The 21,988-nt window shown below is 43.6% G+C and overlaps 1 protein-coding gene across 1 annotated transcript in view; it reads left to right on the plus strand.

Annotated features, from left to right (window-relative positions):
* The first annotated feature begins 215 nt into the window (after positions 1–215).
* bahcc1b (BAH domain and coiled-coil containing 1b) overlaps positions 216–21,988 on the plus strand; it is a 99,417-nt gene continuing 77,644 nt past the window's right edge. The window contains exon 1 of the mRNA XM_072666689.1: positions 216–459. Coding sequence (XP_072522790.1) covers positions 306–459 — 154 coding nt within the window. The 5' untranslated portion in view covers positions 216–305. The remainder of the gene's footprint in view (positions 460–21,988) is intronic.

Below are 21,988 nucleotides of genomic sequence, written 5' to 3' on the forward strand. Positions count from 1 at the left end.
TTTCACACATGCTCGTGGCTCTTAGCGCCCAAGCACGCTTGCGACCCAGTTCTCTGAGTGGATTCACCAGTATTCGTGAATGCCTATGAGTTGTATTCCAGTTTTCTCTGCAGTTGGGACTAAGACTGTGTCTATGTATGTTCTGTCTTGCAGAAACGATGAGCGGGCCGTGCTTTTCCGGCCGACAGAGCAAAAGCCGCGCTGAATGCGAGAGCTAGGCGCAGCTCCTAACGGGATTATAGCCGCAGCTCGGCCTTCTGCCTGCCCCCCTTTGGATTTGGGATTTATCCGGCGCTGTTGTGGAGATGGAGGGCCGGGATTTCGCTCCTCCGCCGCATGTGCTGGCTGAACGCAGCCCGCTGCTGCACCGCGCCGCCGCACACACAGCCCCGCAGCACCCCGGCCACTTCCAGCCTGGAAAATACTACCCCCCTCACCTCCCGGTGCCTCCACACTCAGGTCTGTCCACCCTGCTGACTCTGCCCCTGCTTCTGCGTCTGCTTTACACGCACGGGCGTGCGTTATTTATTGGAAAGCTAAATGTAGTAAGACATTGCGTGTGTGTGGTGTTTTGGGGAAATGGGTTTACTATACACACCTCACACCACTTTGTGCAGCTCTTCAGGCGTTTTACTCAACTGTTGGGTGCGTGGCACTGGCTGTAGAATATGGCTGTTTTTATGTATTGGGTTTGTATGCATTTATGTATGTGTGCTTTTTTACATTTGTAAATGTATTTACTTATTTATCTACTTCTAAGACATTTGAAGCTGTGGATGTCGAAGTTCCAACGTCGCTTTTCCAAAGTTCACCCCATTTTAACGAGCGTTGGTGAAACGCACGAGCACATCGGTGTGTTCTGCATCTACTGTCCTGCATTTCAGAGCGGTCGTACTTTTGTTGTGTTGAAGGAAATTCTTTGTTTTGGCCTCTATCATATTGCTGCGCTACACACACACACACACACACACACGCACACACTCTTTCTTTCTCTCTCACACACACACTCGCACATACACAGGAGCGAATCCTTTGTTTCACTCGTTGCGTTTCAGAGCGCTTCTCTTATAGAAGCCGCGGCGCTGGGTGTGTAATGAGTGTGTATAAGTTAGAAAAAGAGAGGGACAGCGCGCGCGTGTGTATATGTACATATGTAATGTATGTGTGTCTCCGTGCGCGTGCTCGGTAGGCTATATTTCGTCGTAGAGTGCCCAGGATGTGTCCAGGATGGTCAGTCGTGTGTGTGTGTGTGTGCATAAGTATATGTATGTACGCATGTATGTGTGCGTGAGTGCGTGAGTGATTTGGTAATAGAGGCTTCTGTAATAGCAGTAACTCCTGTGTGTGTGTGTGTGTGTGTTGAGCGCTGTGTGTCGGGGGTGTGAATGGCCTGCATTACATTTAACAAGTGGTTGTGGCTCTGAACTCCTAGCGCTTTTGGGACACGAGGGCATTTCAGACTCTTTCTTTATACACACTGATAGGACACAAGCACGCCGCGCGCGCATATAAAGACTATGGGCACGAGTGTTAAATCACATTCATTATTAATCAGATGTAAATGCGCAGAGCAGTGCAGACACAGGCCATTATTTTTCTTAAAAGGAGGAAAGATGTTCTGTTTGTGCGTGTGTGTGTGTGTGTGTGTGTGTGTGTGTGTGTGTGTGTGTGTGAGTCCCACTACCGGGTTTAATCTGTCTAATTTTTGTAGGAATGACTTTCCTGTATAGCAGTTATGTGATGTTGCGTTTCAGTCCTGCGTTTCTGTTCTTTTAATGGAACCGTCACAGGCTGAACGTGTAAACGTTTAATTGATCTCCAAAGCAGTCGTAGTCGTCATTGTGTATCTGCTGAATATTTCTTTGTGATGATAATGAGTGTGTTTAGGAAGTGGATTGGTTAGTGGAGTAACGCTAATAACGCTAAAACCGTTTGCGTTTTATTTAGCTGTACACACAGCCAGTTTAAGGCGTTTTAGGTCTGTATTGTTTTATATTTAGGTGTTTGTCTCATTCTCTGTTTGATCTACACCCCATTCTGTTTGTCGTGGTTTATTGTCTCCTTTCGCTGTAAATGAAGATCTCAGCAATGTGGAGTGAGCTATTTTGTGAGCAGCAGTTTACAATTGTGAATATCAAACGTCTGAAGTATTTGTTTAAGGAGCTGTTTGTTTGACATGAACTGCAATTGCGTTTTATATTGTGGGAACAAACTGAGCACATTCTGACAGTTTTATTTGACTGGAAATGTGTCACAGATTTAGCCAAAATTTAAGTTATATAGGTAGTAGAAGTAATAATTTATTTCTGAGTGCACAGTTTTGAATTACAACATGTTATAAATATATATTTTTTCTTTTCATACATATCTTTGTCATCGTTTTTTTTTGCGTATTCAGGAGTGACTAAAACGTGTTTTCTTTTCTTCTAAAAAGAGAAAAGCCGACTTCTTCAGGCTTCATAATTTGTTAGGTCAGTATAATCCGAGCAAGTCATTGTTTATCGTCACTCTCACGCAAAACCTTGTATTTTATTTTTCCATTTTTTTTTTAACTTTTTGACATATTTTAATCTGGCAGTTGTTCTTTACACTGTAAGAGGACCAATAGAAATGCTCCAAAATGACGTGGAATAAAATCGTTTTACTTTGACTTCAGTTGATAGTTAGGATTTTTTCCGTCTTCTCTACAGTTGTCAGTTTGAAGTTACAAGGTTTTTGCACGACAACGCCGATGTCTAACAGGGTTTTGTCGCTGTATTTATCGTGCTGAATCAGTTCCTCTGATGTGAGAACAGCTCGAATCGTCGTGTGCAGTATAGTCTTCACCATCGTGGCCATATGGAGTCCGTTGCTGGTTTGTTTTGGAGCTGCAGAAAGTCTATACGTGATCCAGAGCTTCCGCAAGATGTTCTCACACTGTCTACTGCTGTTCATATGCTTTTCGCTTGTGTTGACTTGTTTTGTTTGAGGTCCATTCATAATGTTTCTAATGTTTTATGTACTAGAATACATGCATTAATTATTTCACTACAATTAATCAGCACTTTAGCCAGCACAGTAGACTATATCTGTCGGTTTTTTGTTGGTGGTGGTGTCGCTGTAAAAACATCTCCAAAATGGCCCCTTTACAAACCTCTTAGCTTTCAATAAAGGTCAGTGTAAAAAAGATAGATTTTACGTGAAAATACGTATTTTATGTGAAAAAGTAAAAAACCAACAAAAACAAAAACAGATAATATGGAAATACAAGGTTTATCTTAACAGCGACAGGAAGTAAATATCATTTGTTCTGATTGGCTGCACTGTACTGTGGCTCTTTCAGAAAACAGTCCGGGCTGAAACACTTGACTTATAGGCCGAATAAGTGTAAATGTGTCAATGTGTGTGTGTGTGTGTGTGTGAAATCACAAAAGCAGTGTATAGTATCCGTTTGTAGAAACTATACGCTGAACAATGGTAAATTCAGAGACTTCACATGCAGTGTTTTACACGTGCAGTGTCCTACATTAACCTCTTTTTGCCTATTTGAAACTAAAAGTGAGGAAAATTCCATTTTCCAGGAAATGGGCCCTTTAAACGCAGAGATGCCTTATAGGCTCTGTAACCCAGCCGCTCGTGAATGCCCCAGTAGGTGTCAGATGGCCGCGAGCTCTGCTTGATGGGGCTCTATCGGCTCCCTCTGGGGCCTCCAAATCCTTTCTGTTTGTCCCACGCAAATACCTCAGTCTAATTCATAAAGCGAGCAGAAACTCAACGAAAAAACACACACGCACGCGCGCTCGGTTTTAAGTCGTTCTCGAGCAAACGCTGATTCCTCTGGTTTGCTATTGCTAAGTTGTGCTGCTCGGTGTTGCTCCATTGTCCGTGGCTTTGATATCGGCGTCTTCCTGAATCCATTTTTAAACAGCGGCACCGGGCCTGGCTTTGTTGCACTGCCGTGCTACCTCGGATCATGTGCAGATCAAATGGTGCTGCTTTGTTAGAAGTGTAGGGATAATATGTACAGTGGGATGCCTTTTCTATTATTTCCTTTCTTTCTCTCTTTTTTCCCCTTTTCCTCTGCTGCATCTCCTCAGCAGATGTCTGTAACGTCTGCCTGAAGGCGGACGCCAGCTCATGCTGTACAGGTGCACCATTACTCTGTGTGTATGTGTGTATGTGTGTGTGTGTGCATGTGTCTATGTGTGGAGGGGGTGTTTTGTTCTTCTGCAGTGGCTTCAGATTCAGCTTCAGCGATGCTCTGTCCCAAATATCAGGCCCACATGCCATCTAGTCACAGTGAGAAGATACTATAGAACATATATTTCATTATCTGCTCTATTAAGGGTTGCAGTTCATACAGAATACAGTTCATAACAGTGTCTTAAGGGCTGCAAATTGCTTCCAAGCTTTACACAGACAGACAGACCTTGGTTAAAAAGACGACTTGCTGGAACAGAACTGAAGTTCACTTGCTTTATTCAGATCTGAATTTAAGTCAGGTCTAATTTAGCTGTATAGTGCTCTTGTAAAACCTGACGATGTTGCAGAGCAGCTTTATAGATATTCGACAAAGCCAAAAGACAAAAAAAAAGGTAAACGTGACTGGTGAAACGTGTAACAGCATGTATGTAAGCCAAAGGTGACAGCGGCTAGGAAAAACTCCCTCAAAGCTGAAGGAACCACGGGAGGAACCGGGACTGACAAGGGGCGAGCCATCCTCCTCTGGTCAAGTCCATCATTATGCTAGGGGATACTGATATGATCATTGAAATGCTTTGCAGTAGTAATAGTAATGCTGAATCAGTCCCATAACATATCCATCAGTCCCACCATGTAGCCATCATATACATCATATATCAGTAAAACCTAATTATTAAGAAAAAACTACAGGCACTACTGTTGTCCACACGTCCTGCTTTGCCTGCTATGGAGATGCTTTTCGTGCTACAGAAGGTTTATTCAGTGTCATAATTGGCTTATAGCTGAGCTGAACATGCTAAAAGTCGCTGTCATGCCCCCCCACCCCCCCGTTTTTCTCACCATCATTCGCTCTCTCCTACACACACACATATGAACACTCACACACATGCACGTGTCTCCCTAGAGAGCATAGACATGGATGGTGGCAGGAATGTGTAAAAGAGCCTGAATATTTCTGAAAATCAATGAGCATTCTTGAATACTGTTTGAGGACCAGGCGGAGCTGTATGTGTGTGTGTGTGTGTGTGTGTGTGTGTGTGTGTGTGTGTGTGTGTTGGTGGGTAAAACAGAGATCAGGAGCATTGCGAACAGCACAGAGACACAACACACATACCCACACCCACGCACACACAGCAATGAACCTTGAGCTTCACACTAAATTAGGAGACTCTCTCTCACTCTCACTCTTTCCCTCTTCCACACACTCATCACTTACATGCCCCCCCCCCCCCCCCCCCACACACACACACCCATGAGTCTTTACTTTATTGAAGGGGGATATTGTGTGACTGTGTGCAGGCTTTGCCCTCTTTCATTTGTGTGTGTGTGTGTAGAAGCAGAGCTTTACCCTGTCAAACCCAGCTTGGCTTTTTCTTTCAGTTCTGCTCTGAGTCGTGTTTGAGTGATCCTCCCGATCGTCTGCTCTGCTCCCTCACTCGTCCTCCTGCTCCTCCTCTGCTGCTCTGTTCTGCTATGTGTGTGTGTGTGTGTGTGTGTACGTGTGTGCATGTGTGTTGGGGAGCGGCCTACAGCCCTCAGGCTTTGATAGGGCTTGTAGTTTAAATTAGTGCACTGCTCTGGCATGAGTCTGCTTACATCTCTCTCTCTCTCTCTCTCTCTCTCTCTCTCTCTCTCTCTCTCTCTCTCTCTCTCTCGCTATCTCTCTTTCAATCTATTTAATTCCCCCTATGTCTGTAGGGTGGTCTGCGTTCCCTCTATTCAAGCTGTCCTGCGGAACTGAGGCAATGTTTATTAATACTTTATCAATTAAAAGTCATCCATTGACTTAAATGGCAAATGTGAGGCAACATGGAAATGTGCCTAAAATAAATAAATAAATACATTGGAGTTCACAATTATTTAATTATTAATTTATTTAGTATTTTTAAACCTAATTCAAAACCCTTCAAATGCATATTCACACAGAATTTGACATTTGTGTGGATATTGTGAGTGGCTGCAAGCAGAAATGGGCTCAGTCTTGCATTTGACCACACCAAAGGACAAAAACAACAGTGAGAAAATTGATGGAGGTAGAGAGGGACAGAGTGAGCGAAATAGAGAGGGAGGGGGTAGAGGGGGAAAAAAAGGAAAAAAGAGAGACTGAATGTTTCCACCTGGTTGGTAATCTGGCCCAATTACCTCTGCTTGGTAGCACAGAGCCCGGCGCGTTCCGTCGCCACTCACTCTCCCTGCCAGCTGAGCACTCTGTGTATGTGTGTGTGTGTGTGTGTGTGTGTGCACGTGTGGTGGATGATTCAGCAGAGCTGCGCTCACTGGCATAACCGGGTATAGTCTCCGTCCCCAAAACACACAAACAAGTGTGCACACAAATACATGCACATTCACACACATGATCACTGCTGGAGAGGAGCTTTCATGTGTCCCAGCATGCTAAGAGCTCTGCTGCCCTGCCTTGAGTACAGCTCCTGACTCTGAGCTCAAATGATACCTCTGCACATCACCAGTGTCTGGAGACAGACAGACAGATACGGGGTGGGTGTGGTTGGAGACCGATAGATAGATGTTAGGTAGTTTGAGGGGTGGATGTATGTGTACTATATGTTCACATGTTTGTGGACACCTTTTTTAGTGAATGCACCCATTGCTGACACAGATATGCAAATACGCACACACACAGCTTGTGTAGTCCCTGTAGAGAATTACCAATAGAATAAGACTCTCTAAAGCAGATAAACATGAACCTATTGGCACCATACCTAATGCCATTAGAGGTGTTTAAAGCCCCCCAGCACTGAGCTGAGAAGCAGTGGAACTGTGTTCTCTGGAATGATGGTACTCCATTCAGGACTTTTGGGATGTGGTGGGGTGGTGATCATCCAACATCCTTACCTCACTAACACTCCTGCTGCTGAATCCAATCAAATCCTCAGAGCAATGCTCCAAAATATGTACAGTAGAGACAGTTACTCCAACAAAAGCAGGATAAGCTCTTTTGATCAGATGTCCCAATACCTTTTTGTGCATATAGTGTAGCCCGTTTTTACACCATACACCAGCCCTTTACATTGTATGAACATTTCATGGTGTTGGACCAATAGAAATATTTCAAAATGACTGCTCAAACAATATGACATCATCTTACAGTAAAATATACAGTACACGTACAGTAAACTTCCCTTCTGCTGTGAAGTTACCACTTCAAAAGACAAGCAATGATAAGCCCAAAATATCCGCTCTTACAGCATTGCCCACATTACTGAGTAGATCTCACCGATGGTAGGTCATTGTTTTTTATGCATTACACAGAAAGTGACGCTACAGCTCGGCTCGTTGCACAGCAGGCCGAGTGGAGCTGTAGAGGCCTGAAAGAGGAGTAATTCTGATGAAGTGTGTAACACTCTAAGTCACAAACACATACACTAACTCGCAACCTTGGTGTTTCACACCAAATCTGAAAATTGTCACCCTCTCACCTTGTATTTATATAAGTGATACAAAAGCAGTGAGTGTGATAAATGTGCTAAACACACACGCATGCACATGCACGCAGCGAACGCAGCCAGCAGCAGCGCGCTCCTGCTTGCTCATGCTCTTTATCTCAGCCACGCATACACACACACATAAACTGACACATTGACACGCAAACTACATTTCAGACACAAATGCTGGAAACGCACACCCACGCACACACACACTCCTCCACTCTTAAACCCTGGGTTCATCTGCCATGCATTGGATCAGCACAACAATGAGGCAGTGCACTGGGGTGCTGTGAGCTTCAGAGCTCATTTATACAGCTGTCACACACACACACACACACACACACACACACACACACACTTTCTCTCTTCCACTGTTTGCCTATCAGCTCAAATTTTCACATGAAAACAGCCCCCCTCATTCATCAGCGCCGCTGTTTAGATTCCATCAATTCACCACCCCACAATTTTTCTTTTCTCCTTTTTTTGTGTGGAAATTCTCACTTTCTGGTCATTTCTGTGTCATTTTTTCAAGCTTCTGTTAAAAACATATTTCATGCACGTTTCCTTGCGCAAGTCACACAAAGGGAACCGTTTGGGCAGCTGCTGAAAGAAATATGCACACTTTACCGCCCCACTTCTGCTACACTTTCACCCGTTCAGATTAGTTTGTCTTTGCTTTTGCCAGATAGAATAAAAAGTGGAGAGTGTGTGAGCGCATATGTGTGAGGGAGAAAGCGAGAGGGAGAGAGGGAGAGATTTCCAGTCATTCATTAGTCTTGTTCAGGCAGGACATTCTCTTTCTTTTGTAAGTGTGTGTGTGTGTGTGCGTGTGTGTGTGTGTGTGTGTGTGTGTGTGTGTGTGTGTGTGTGCAAGCTGCTTGCTACATCCTGTGAGCTACTTTTCATTTTGACACTTCACTGATGAACCTAGCTACCACAGACCATTTTAACCATAACCATGAGGAGGAATCTCTCCCTCTCTCTCTCCCTCTCTCTCTTGCTCTCAGTGCTGTTATTAAATCCAAACGCTGCTAGGCCTGTGGCCAGCTCTCTAAATCAGAAACAATTTTGGGATTTGGCTAAGAAAATAAAAGCCCTCCGAGCTGGCTTTGATGTCTGATAACAAGAGAGAAATGACATTTTAAACAGGCTGCAAAACAAAACGCTAAAAGAGCTTTTGTACTAGTGGGAAGAAGAGGGAATGCTTGATTAGAAAGCTCAGGATGAGGCGCGAGCTAGGCTATAGTAATGGGGCCTGTGCACCCCCGTCTTTCTCTCACTCACACTTTCTCTCTCACTCTCTCTCTCTCTGTGTGTGAAGGTAGGGGGAATTGTATTGAGTGGTACTGAGTTTTCCTTTTATGTCTGCTTAAGAGTGCTCTTTCTCTCACTCCCTCTATCTCTCTCTCTCTCTCTCCCTCTATCTCTCTCTCTCTCTCTCTCTCTCTCTTTCTGTGTGTGGACATTCCACGTGCCCTTTGAGGCCTTGTCAGCATCCAGTCCATTAAAAATGTGGTACGCATGTGCATGCGTGTGTATGTGTGTGCACACATGAGAGTATTAACAAATGAGTGAACCTCAAGAGTGTTCTATGTGCGTGTCCGTGCACGCACGTGTGTGTGTGTGTGTGCGCGCAAGAGAGTATTAATAAGCGAGTGGTCGACAAGTGTGTTTTGTGTGTGTGTGTGTGTATGTGTGTTAAGAGAGAGAGAGTGAGACAGCGAGGGAGGAATAGATGGGGGCTTGGCCAAGGTTATAAGGGTAATGTTTACCCTTGCTTGTGTTGTTGTGTTTTGATGACATCACAATCGAGTGCAGACGTGATGTCAGCTGATGAGGCTCGTGTCTTGACATCTAACACCTAACCTGTCCTGCAAGAAGCAGCGCGCACAGTTCATCGGACCAGCCTCTCTCTCTCTCTCTCTCTCTCTCTCTCTCTCTCTCTCTCTCCCCCCTCTCTCCCTCTCATTCTTCCTCTCTCGATCGCTCTCTTGCTCTCATTCTCGCGCTCACTCTCTCGGTCCTGTTTCAGCCCCCTCCCGTTTCTGTGGAGGCAGGAACCGAGCAAAATACAGATGTATATGCAACAGCGTTTACAGTGTGTACGACTTGCAATCTAATGAGGGTAAAACATATAAAGGAAAGGCCTGCGCGGGTTATAAGAAGCAGCAGCGCGCGCTCATAAGAGGGCGACGCCACACAGCGAGACGAAACGAGCTAAATGAATGCAGAACCTTCATTAAATATACATAAGGCGTGCTTCTTGAGGACGTGTCAGCTTCGACACCAGTAAAGAAAAAAGTGCAAAACAAAGATTAGCATCAGGAATTCAATATTAATCAGTCTCGAGGGACAGCCCCTCTCTCTCTCTCTCTCTCGAGCAGAAGCCTCGCTCTAATTCGAGAGGGACAACTGTTGCAGCCGCGCGCGGATCCGAGCGTTCTCATGTTCTCTGATTAAAACAAAACTGTCGTCGTCGCGCGCCTCTTTGTCTCTCACGCGCGCTTTGATTGCTCGTTGGGTTTTCCTCGCTCGCTTTCATTCCTCTCTTATCGTCTTCCCGTGTCTTATTTCTGTTTTCCCTCTTCATTTTTTTTTTGGCAAGAATATGTTTGTTTTGTGGCGCCTGCAGCACGCCCCCTCTCACTGATTGCTCCTCAGCCCCGCTCAGGAGGTTTTGGGCCACACACACGCGGAGGCAAAAAGGGAGACATGTAAGCATGATGACCACACTGTCCAGAATGAACACATCTCTGACTTCTTTACTCAGCATTATTTGACCCGTTCTCAGACTTCTCAGCTCTTCGTCAGTGTTTTATTTCAAACCCCATAGCTCTGAAACGGCGAAAGATGATAGCTCGATAGATTGACATTAACTGGTGTCTCGGAATAGATTTGAGGTTTTATTATGATGCTATTATTTATTATTTTTATGCTTGGGTTTAATGCCTGCCTGCTATCGATTTTCCCACTTGTAATTATAAGAATGAATTATTATTATTATTGTTGAATTAATATTATTATTAATAATATTAATAACTTTAATTATTTGATTGATTCATTGATTGTGTATAACATTTATGCACACTATTTCGTTACATTTTTTCACAATAATGAGGCTACAGCAGAGGTATGGAGATATGCCTTTGTAGAAGGGCTGTTCCACAGTGAAGGACCCTTTGTATACAGCCTAGAAATGCAGCCTACATTCGGAGCGATTTGGAGGACGGAACTGATGTATATCTTCCCAGCCCTCGGTTACCCACAGTAGAAAGCGAAGGGAAAAGAAAAATGGCGGAAGACGAAGCATCCGGAACAGAGTTAGTTGTAAAATACTGATTTTATAATTCTAATTGATTTCTGTGAAGAAACGGAAAAGGAAGAGGCCAAATGTCGCGCCGCTGTTGCAAGAGGCGGGACCTTCCTGCTGGTGACGTCACTACGCCGCCTCGTTCGTCTGTTCCATTTGTGTGACCAATAAGCTACTAAGAAGGTGTCCTCATAGGACAGTCCTACCGGGGACCCAAAGTCTTACACATAAGGAAATACCAGCTACTGTTTGTAAACTGAACGCTGTGACCTATTTAGCACTGTAATTAAAATGCAAGCATTTTACAAGGTTTTCTTATAACACCGATATCTGACATCCACTCATCTGCTTTCTTCACCGCTCCTGGGCCTCAAACGTAGCCACGACACACAAAGTTGGGCAGGCGAAAGCAATATCCCCACTGTTTGGCCCTCTCAGCCCTGCCCCGTTCTGCGGCTTTCGCATCAGTGCTTTTGAAGCTGTGCGCTATTGATGTGGCCCAGGTCCAGTCATGAGGCGCCCAGTAATGATCCCAGTCAACTCGATTAGGCAGCAAACATGTTCAATGACCATCAGCATGGCAACTTAATGAATGTGATTTAAAGTGAACAGGAATGCGTGACCCTTAACAGAACGCATGTGTGTGTGTGTGTGTGTGTGTGTGTGTGTGTGTGTGTGTGTTGTGTGGAGTGTGTATTATATGTTCTCAGAGAGTGTTGTTACCGCATGCCATATCCCACGAAGATAGCCCCCTTCTGTTAAAATTGTTAGATGCGAATAGTTCATTTGGACAACAACACATAGACACATTTACACACATATGCAGATACACATGCCTGACTCTGAAGAAAATGTAATCTCATTACTCTGATAGCAGTGCAATGGGAGTGTGTGTGTGTGTGTGTGTGTGTGTGAGAGAGAGAGAGAGAGAGTGTGTGTGTGTGTGTGTGTGTGTGTGTGTGTGCAGGTCAGTGGAGGGGGTCTCATTCTCTGCTGTAATCTCTCTCTGGACTGGGGAGCTCTGTGCTTCAGGCTGAGAGCCATATAGAGGCTGGTTAGTGCAGGATTAGAGCAGCTTTCAATACTGAACTCACCCAGAACATGACTCGAGAGAGCGAGAGAGCATATGTGCGTGTGCACTAGTGAGACAGAAAGAATGTGTAACAAACAGCAGACAGTATATGAGTGTGTTAGGGAGGCAGGGAGTGTGTGTGAAGGAGAGAGAGAGAGAGAGAATGTGAAAGTCATTTTGAAGGATTACTGTTTGTCCACCATTTATTTTAAAATGTTCACCTCCCACCGTCAAAATATGACAAGGTGTATGTTTGTGTGTGTATGTATGTAAATGCACACATCATTGCTGTAAGGATTTGATTGCATCCAGCAACAAGAGCACAAGAGCATTTGTGGTGAGATCAGGATGTTGAATAATCATCACCCCACCTTATCCCCAGCTCCCCAGCTCATCCAAAAACTATTGGATGGAGCACCATCATTCCAGAGAACACAGTTCCACTGCTCCACAGCTCAATGCTGGGGGGCCGTTTACCAGACTAGCCCACGCCTGGCATTAGGCATGGTGCCAGAAGGTTCATGTGTATCTGCCCCAGAGTGTCTCTTGAGAGAGAGAGAGAGCGGGAAACATAGAAATCACTAATCCGTTCGGTCCAAATCCAGGCCAAAATGTGCATTAGATTATGAGTATGATATTCACTGGTGATTATACTCATTTCCAATGCGCTGATGATTATTCATGTGCAGGCATAAGCAGGGGTTCCACTGGAGGGTGGCGAGGGCACTCACGGCTAAACTGAACTGCTGCTTCTAATGCCAAGTAAGTCTACCTTGCTCATAAAATTCATGTGAGAAACCCAGAATTGAGCAAATCATTCGCTTCCAGTATTACACACTGTGCACAAGCATATAAAGTGCAGCATTATACTGCATGTTTGTACTATTATGCAAAATGAAGCATGATATATTTAAGAGCACAGTGTTATAGTTGGAAGCACGGTGGAGGTGGGTGTGCTGTGCATGCAGTATTTAGAGTGTGTGTGTGGGTGCGTGTGTGTGTTCATTCTCTGGGTTTATGCACCGGCGAGAGTGCTGATGTCATGTACACACTGCCGAGATTAAAGTGCTGTACGCGCCGTCTGGGGTGTAAACAGTGACTGCACATTAAATACAGCAGGGGGGGGGTGTAGGGAGGTAGAGAGGATACACTGGGCGGGAGAAGGTATGGGGGAGGAATAGTAAGAGAGAGATAGAGGGAGGAAAGAAAGACAAGCCCTCTGATTAATGGGAAGCTATGCTGGATAGTGACACCCAGCACACAGCTCCCTAATAGGGCCAACTAATGCCAATGACATCAGCACTCGCTCCCTGCATCTTCATTACCCAACACACTCTCCACTCATTTACTTTCCTCTGTTTTCAGCCTTTGTTGCCTCACTTATCATTAGTGCTAAGCGGCTGCTGAATTAAGATGTTTGCTGTTGTAACCAGTACATACTGTATGGATTATATCGTAGCGTGAGACATGTTCAGAAGAAGCTAGGCTGCCTTGTTGTTAGTGCTGGTGAACACATAGTATTAGAAACACAGGATGCAGCAGCCAAGAGAGAATTACGTAGCATAGTTTTATTATCACTATAATCTCTCGCGCGCCAAACATACTCCCGTGACATTATTGTCAACATACATCTTTACAAAACTTTATCAGTACCATTACTTATACTTATACTGTACAACACGTGTCCTCTCTAGCTGGCCTTGACAATATGTAGCATTAGCTAGCAAACATAGATCACCCGCTATTTGAGGTAAACATTAGCTGAGGTAAAGCTTTTAACTAGAAATGTAGTATTTCTGAACGTAAAGCAATACGAGAAAAGTCATATTTCATTGTGATTTCAGTTATAGTTCAGAAATCAAGTGTTTTTGATTGTATCTTGGTTTTGAATTCTCAGTGCATTATACACCCGCTGGTTTTTTTATTGTTGTAAATTCGTCACATAGGACTTTAGTTTGGCTCAGTAACTTACTGTTTTAAACTTGTCAAAGGGGAATTCCACAGATTTCTGCTATATTCAATGATTGAAAAGTAAACACAGTTAAAAATGTATCCATTTTGATTTCTTCACAGTGAAAGTAATAGCAACTAGGTGTCACAATGTCTGCATATGTAGCCGTTTTATTTGCTATCTAAAACCACCAGTGGATGTCCATGTCTTGCCAACTCGGATTGCGTTTCTTTTTGTTCGCTTTCTTTTATAGGTGAATGGTACGATTGCGTTGTGCGGGTTTTTGTCTTCTAGCTAACGCTAACCCTATGTCCATGCGTTGTTTAGGATTAGCCACGCTAGAAAACAGTCATTCACACAGGGCGGCAGAAACAGGTTAATTCAGTATTGTTCAGCCTGTAAAACGTCACGCAATCCTCTACTCTACTTCGCAACTGTGCCGTTGTAATGATGACAATGGGAGAAAAATTATCTTCCTTCAATGGGAGAAAAAATGTATGCGAGTGAAGGCTGTTATGCTAAGCACAAGTTTCCTTGATTACAGTTAGTTTACCTTTACTGTGTTGTTGCAGCCTTTCAGTCCAAATGTAAACAAATCCTTTATCCTTGAAATGTCTGTGGGCTTTAGGGGATTTATAATTTCCAAACTGTTCACAGTCCAACCAAGTTGGTCATATCCAAGAAGAGGTTGAAGGCAACAGTGACTGCATTCCAACTTGTGGTCTGGTCGTTTAGATCAGTCTTGTCAATAAATGACAGTTTAGCAAAAGAACAGTTCCTCACTTCCAATTTTGCTTCTGCATTTCATTGCTTTCAGTGCTGCCAAAGATTTACACGGTATGTAAAAATGTTTTGCTTGTTATTTTCGCTACACTGCTCACTATAAGAATAACTCAGATCTTTCGATTTTTCACACCAAAAGACAGTAAACACACGTGACTGACAAAGGCAGATAGTACCTCTATGCTGTGGATGGGTAAAAAAACAACATATTTTTTGACAAAGCCTTCTAAAATCAAAAGTTAAGGTCAAATATGTAGTGCATTTGTAACCATATCATAACACCTTACTGTGATGTAGCTTTCAGAGGCTTACAGCTAATCAGCTGCCTGGTTCCTGTCACCACCATTGTAAACCAGCCTGACCTGGCTGGTTTCTCCACAATAGAGCATTTCTACTCTATTTGTTTACATCTTAACAACTGAATTATGTGCACATTTTGAAAAAGCAGAGGAAAGACCCCTTAAGTAGTGAATCTAAACTCCAGCCTAAGCTGCGTTCATGCAGAAGTACAAAAAACAGACAGAAAACAACCAATATTGCGCCATGTCACACCATCTCTAATGGCCATAGCTGTTGCTTCTCATGTTATCTATAGATACAGTGACAAAGCTAATTGTTCTAATTGCTGTGATGTGCATAGGTTTTGTGCATAATGTGTGTGTGTGTGTGTGTGTGTGTGTGTGAGCGACAGAGAGAGAGAGAGAGAGAGAGAGAGAGAGAGAGAGAGAGAGAGAGCGCAAGTGAGTCTGAATGCTGTGTGATGTGTGTTGGTCTCTGTTGGTGCGTGTCGAGCAACGCTGGCTCCAGTGAGCGCTTGTTATCAAAGGCCTTGCTGGTGTTGTTTTGTCCTGCTGGCTTTATCTCCAGGGCTTCAGCGTGGCTGCCTTGGCTTGGCCTGTCCTCTATCACGCCTGCCAGATAGGGCTTCCTCTGTGCTGAGCTTTGTTTGGGGGTCAGCAGCCTGACACACAGCTGTGGACACAACACAGGGGCAGTCAGAGTCTCACAGTCCACGCCATCATCTCCCCTTCCCACACACACGCACACGCACACACACACACACAAACAGCAGCGCGGACGTGGAGCCTGTCCAGGCTGATGAAAAAGGGGCAAGTGTAAAGCATGAATGGAAGCTTTAGTAATCCCTCAGCCTCAGTGCTAGGAGCTGTGCTTTACTCTAATGGAGCTTTAATGAAAGTTGCAGTGGGTGTGTGGCGGAGAGAGAGAGTCGCTGCTGCCTGCTGCAGCTTTGATTGTGACTTGATGTGATTGTGATTCAGATCTTTTGATCTCCTCTCCTTTCCTCTCCTCTTTTCTCATGTTCTCCTTTCTTCTCCACTCCTCTCCTCTCCTCTTCTCTTATTTTCTGTTATCTCCTTTCTTCTTCTTTTACTTTCTACTCCTTATTTCTTGTCTTCTTCTGTTCTCTTGTCTTCTCTTCTCTTCTCTCCTTTCTTCTTCTCTTCTCTTCCATTCATTTCCTTTTCCTGGTTGTTGAAATGCTTCAGTAAGTGTGTGTAGTGCGTGGGCAAACACAGGCAGACAGAACAATGTTTTGTTTCCACTTTAAAGACTGCCGAATCAGCCCTTAATGCTCTTAATAGCAGGAAGGTCAGACTATGATTACTCTTTGGCTAATACACACTGTGTTCCTTTTGGCCCAGAGTCAGTTTGCTTGCTTGCTCTCTCTCTCTCTTTCTCTCCCTCACTCTCTCTCTCATTTTCTTTTCTCTCTATGTCGTTCTCACCGTAGCTAAGCTACCATCAACCAGTTCTACCCTTGTCGGTCCACTTTTCCGACAGTACCCCATAAATACTTCTACTTAAGCACAGAAGCAAACATGCACACTCAGACATAGCTTTTTAGTTCAACCTTGATTCTTAATCGACAAAAGTGAGCGCTCTCTCTCTCTCTGCCTCTCTCTCTGTTTCTCTCTCTGTCTTTCAATCACACAAATAGCAGTGTCTTTCTGTATGCTTGCTCACTCTCTTAAAAATAAAGGTGCTACAAAAGGTCTCAAAAAGGTGCCCAGCAGGAGACAGCATAGGCAGCATAGGCAGCGGCCTTACGTTTCGGACAGAGCCAAGATATTCTCTCCAGTCGCCTGCTGGAGTGCACAGTAGTTACTATAAAATATATATTAAGACAAATAACCACACTGAATAACTGCATTTTTTTACTTTAGCTGATTGCATAAAATCATTCATGCACTAATGAATTTTTGTGTGTGTGTGTCTGTGTGTGTGTATGTGAATGCTTAAGGTAGAGGCCTTTAGCTCTTGCGCAGGGTTAGCGGGAGTGGCTGCAGGTGGTTGATTCAGTTTCTCCGTCTCTTCTTTCACACACAGCATCTTACCTGGGTTCAGGCCCAGCTTATGTTTGCTTTTAATGAATCTTTCTTAGCCTTCCACAATGCACAGGGGGAGAGCATTTGTTTGAAGGCAATGAGAAATGGCCTCATTATTTAGCCGCCCTCCCCCCTCCCCCGTACACACCTTGCCTTCTACCCTTGCCTCATTTAGTTTGGGTGTGTGTGAGGTGTTTGCTCAGGGTCGGAATGGCAAACTACCACCCCAAAACTTTTCCGTTCACTGTGAGTCATCCATATCCCTCCTTTTGTCTGGAATTTCACTTACTCACAGATCTGAGAGCAGCTTAACCTTTTCACCCGCAATTCTAATGAACCAGATCAGTCGACAGGAATCTGATTCTAGACCAGCCACTACGAACCTGTGCCCCAGAACCTGATGCTTTGATCATGCCAGAAGGAAGCTTGTGTTCTTCCTATTTATTTCATTGGTTTCGATGGCGCCAGACAGGAAAACGAAGCACATGTACCTCGGGGTTCCCGTTCTCATCCCGCTCGTCTCTCTTGTTTTATTTGTGGAACGCACACATGCACTGAACGGTGTTGTGCTACGGCACGTCGATATTCAGAAGGGTTTAGAATGGATGGCTGGCATTTGCATGCATTGATTGAGCGTGTGTATGTCCAATATTTCAGCAAGGCTGATGACTTTATTAGACACATTGATTTAGCAGGCAGATGGATGGAGGAGAAGGTCTGAGGGAACGAGGGAGGAAGAAAGGAGGAAACTGGAGAAAATCGAGTCTCTCCGAAGTTTTGCTGGGTACCTGTGTGTTCTTTGAAACTGAGTACTGGACGAGGGCTAGGGCCCCTGAGAGTATGTTGTCTTATGTATTTGTTTTTGAACATGATTAGTACAAAAATGTACTTTGTGGAGAAAAGACAGAAGAATACCCTAGAAAGACAAATGTTTACCTGAAGGGTGAAAGAATTTCTTTTTTTGAAGTAATTATCAGTTTCTGTTAAAAATATATGTATCTATATTAATAACCTTAAGTGGGCGTGGTCATTTTCCAAGAATGGCAAAACCATGCACTGTGAACATTAATTTTGAGCTAAAGCCCAATTCAGTCTGTAAATATTCCAATATAGGCTTTTTTAATGTGAATGCTTTTGTGTAGTCGTGCCAGTTTATTTTGGAGTTCTGGAGCATGGTGTCTAGGTCAGGCTACTGGAGAAACCCACTGACATATAAATCAGCCAAGAATAATAGACTGAAATCTCTTTTCCTAGACTAGTAACCAATTAGATCCAAGTTAGTGAGTTCTGCTAGGAAGAATTGGGGAAAGAAGTAAACTGTAAATGAATACATAAGAGGATTATAAATGGCCCTATGTCCTCACGATTATAAAAAAACAAGCACATGTGTGTTTGTGGGTATGCAAATGCATGTGCTTAGCTGTGGTGCTGTTGGCTGTTCAGAGATGTATCTATTCTGAGGTTCACTTACAACAGTGCAGTGTACAGCACACTGTAACATCCGTTCTGGGGCTTCCACAGAAGCGCTGAGATCATACACTGTGGGCAAAATGAGTGTCTGGGTGAGGGGTGACATATCCTTACTCTGAATGTGTGTGTGTGTTTCCAGATACCACAGGAAATAGTGACCTATGGTTAGAAATCTCACCCTTGTTCAAACTAATGCTGACCTAGTAACCATGTAACCATGGTAGACAAACACACAGACACAGACACACACACACACACACACACACACACTGATCTCTCCTGTCTATTGCAGTGTCACTTATTTCCAGCTTATTTTTCAGCCTTCCCTCCCACCCCTTTCCCCAATCTCCCAAAAGAACAATAACTGCTGTCCCTTCAGAAATAGCCATAAAGTGTATGCTTCTCATTTTCAGCTTTTTTGTGTGTATGTGCATGTGTGTGCATGTGTTTTCTAAGAGCACAGCAGATGTGGTTTTGGATCACACATCTGCTCTAACCCCCTGACATGTCTTTCTTTCCCTCTCTCTCCCTCTCTCTTGCTCTCTCTCTCTCTCTCTCTGTGTTATACGAACATGAGAAGGCTTTTCTTTGCTTCTATTTTGTCAGGCTCTGGTTTGGGGTTTTCTGCAGGCTTCACGCTCTCTTACAGAAGGCCAAATTTAGAAACCTGTCCCATTGTGGGTAAGACATTGAGCCAGACCAGAGCGGACCCCTCTGCTTCTACACCACTGCTATTTCCCCTCTGAAGAAAACCGGCTGTGTGGCTTCGGCTTAGAGAGCGGTGCAGAGTGGGAGGGAGTGTAAATCGGTGTGTGCATGTTCTGAATGCCTTACCATGCCCGTGTCTGCTGTAGTGGGGGGTGGTCGGTAACTGAGGGCAGTTAGAGGACAGGAAGTTACCTTAAAGCCCTTCACTTTCCTCTTTTCTTCCATAATTTGATTTTGGGATATCATGATATCCAAAAACCATGTTATAAAATAAATAGTTATGGTTTTAATTGAGTGTTTTGCAATGTGTATACAGATGTGTATAAATTTTGACTAGTCATTCAAAAGCAAGCCATGAGAGAAATGTGTTTTTAGGAGCTAATAGATGTAAATACATCTCAGATTTTGCTGTATTTCAGAAAGTTTTAACTAGTCTATTCAACCCCAACAGCACACAACTGAGTTGTTCAAAGCCAAATTTATATTTAACCATTATGTGGCTTGGCAGCCATGTTGCTGCTTCACATCATGCTTAACAACACTCCTTAACTATGGTATAGTCACTGTAATACACTGCCTTTCGTGGCTCTGCATTTGAACTACTATGCTGTAGTTACATCAGAAGAACTGCATTTTGCCCCATTGTGGTGAGAGTTGATGTACTGCATATTGTATGCATGTGGCCGATTGTAGGTCTAGAGGTCCAGGTTAGGACTTTTAATCACTTATTTCTTTATCCAGTTGTCCTCAAATGCAAATGTAAAGTGCCTACAAAGATAAAGATGATAGATATAAAGACATCATGTGCTGCATTCAGCTGCAGGTCTGTACGTGTCTGTTTGCAAAAAGCTATGTTAAATTGCATGTGTGTGTGTGTGTAGATGAAAGTTGGGCAGCGGAAAAAAGTCATTTGTCTCTGTGATTACCTATTAATGAGCAGGTCCCATCCTGTCACTCCCTGGTTTTGTTTAGAATGTGTGTGTGTGTGTGTGTGTATGTGTGTGTATGTGTGTGTATGTGTGTGTGTGTGGTTGTGTGAAAAGAGTGTGTTTGCTTCCCCCTTGTTCATTGTGGTTAATTGCCCTCTCCTCCTCCCCCTCCTCTTGGCTTAATGAGGTGGCTGACCCCTGCTCCCCCTCCAGCTCAGTCAGAGTTTTATCATAACACACACACACACACACAAACACACACACACACACACACACGCACAGTGAACATGGCTCTTTTAGACTGTAATACTGCCTTGTTTTCTCATGCACTTAGTCTCTTATGAGCTCGTAAAGACCTGCAGGGATTGCTCTGTATATTCCTGTTGTTTACATACTGCCCATTTGACCCATTGAACTGTGCTGTTGTGAAACTTACAGTGAGACGACGCGGTTCAGCATGTCTGCATGTCTGTCACTGCTCTGCTATGGCCTTATTAAAGCTGCTTAAAGCTGACTCATGCTACATGCTCAGACTGGCTGGAATGAATGAGGAGCAGGAATGCGCCCGTCTGGCTGCTTTGGGCGGGTATTAATGTATCCAATCAGCAATTAACGATAAGACAGGGTAAGAGAGAGATGACCAAAAGCAGCTATCTATTAAGGAAATCATCTATATTACTGTGGCATTACACTTAGCCTCAAGTTTGCTTGGGTGTAGAACAATAAGCTTTATGTAGCTGCTGTATAATCACCTATGAATGTCATTACTTTTGATTACTTGATTAAAATATATTGACTAAATTGTATCTTCTCAATAAATCTGCAGTGCTTGGTTAGCAGTTTGCATGATGATATGCATATTTGTAATCCTACTATTGATCTCACTTACAAGAAGACACAGAACCTGATGAACATCTGCTTATATGGATTTCTATATTTTTAGCCACATGTTGTCACTGCAGAAATGTAGCATCTCCAAAACAGCAACTTTACAGGAGAAGGAAATAACCTACTTAGCACTATGTTAAAAAGTAAAAAAAAAAAAAAAACTAGCTTTAAAAAATGAAAGCTTTTTGTGTGACAGTGACGATATTTTCATTAAGTTTGGAATGTGGACTCTTTGAAAATCTATACACAGCTTCTTAATGTCATTTTTATTATTTTTGATAACTAAATCAATAGAGACAGCTTTTATTGTGTATATGTTTAATGTATCTGGTTAACATAACTATATGGGGACTGTAGTCTGTAAGGGTGGCTGTTTTTACCATTTGATTTTTAAAATTTTTTTGGGGGAGAATTCTTGGCCTCCCAAATTAAGGTAACCACCTATAACCATGGGAGCTGGGGTTTCCACTGGGAGAAAACTCGCAAGAAAAAATGTTTTAAAAAAAAAATTGTTCAGTAAAACAATAATCTGTGGATGGTGATGACGGAAATGATTGGAGCAGATGTGTCATTTGTGTGTGTGTCTGCGTGTGCTGTGCTGATGGGAGATGTGGTATTTGTGATTACCTCTGTTTGTTAACTGCCATTTTGCTGAATCTAATCAGAGCCGTGCATAGCCCCCCGTGGTTGCCTCTGATTGGCTCCTCTCTGGTGCTCTGCCATCACAGGAAGTATACAAGCGTTGGGCTTGTCAGCCAATCAGCAGTGTCCTGTCTGAGGATAGTGGGTGAGGGCAAGTCAGTGTTCAGATTTCTTTTATTGTATGAATTTCTGTTCTTTTCTGTCTTGCTTGTGCTAGAGGCATGGGGAGGCAGAGTTAGCAGAAATAGCAGATGCGCTG

The sequence above is a fragment of the Salminus brasiliensis genome, chromosome 22 (genome assembly GCF_030463535.1).
Source record: "Salminus brasiliensis chromosome 22, fSalBra1.hap2, whole genome shotgun sequence".
Classification (NCBI taxonomy): domain Eukaryota; kingdom Metazoa; phylum Chordata; class Actinopteri; order Characiformes; family Bryconidae; genus Salminus; species Salminus brasiliensis.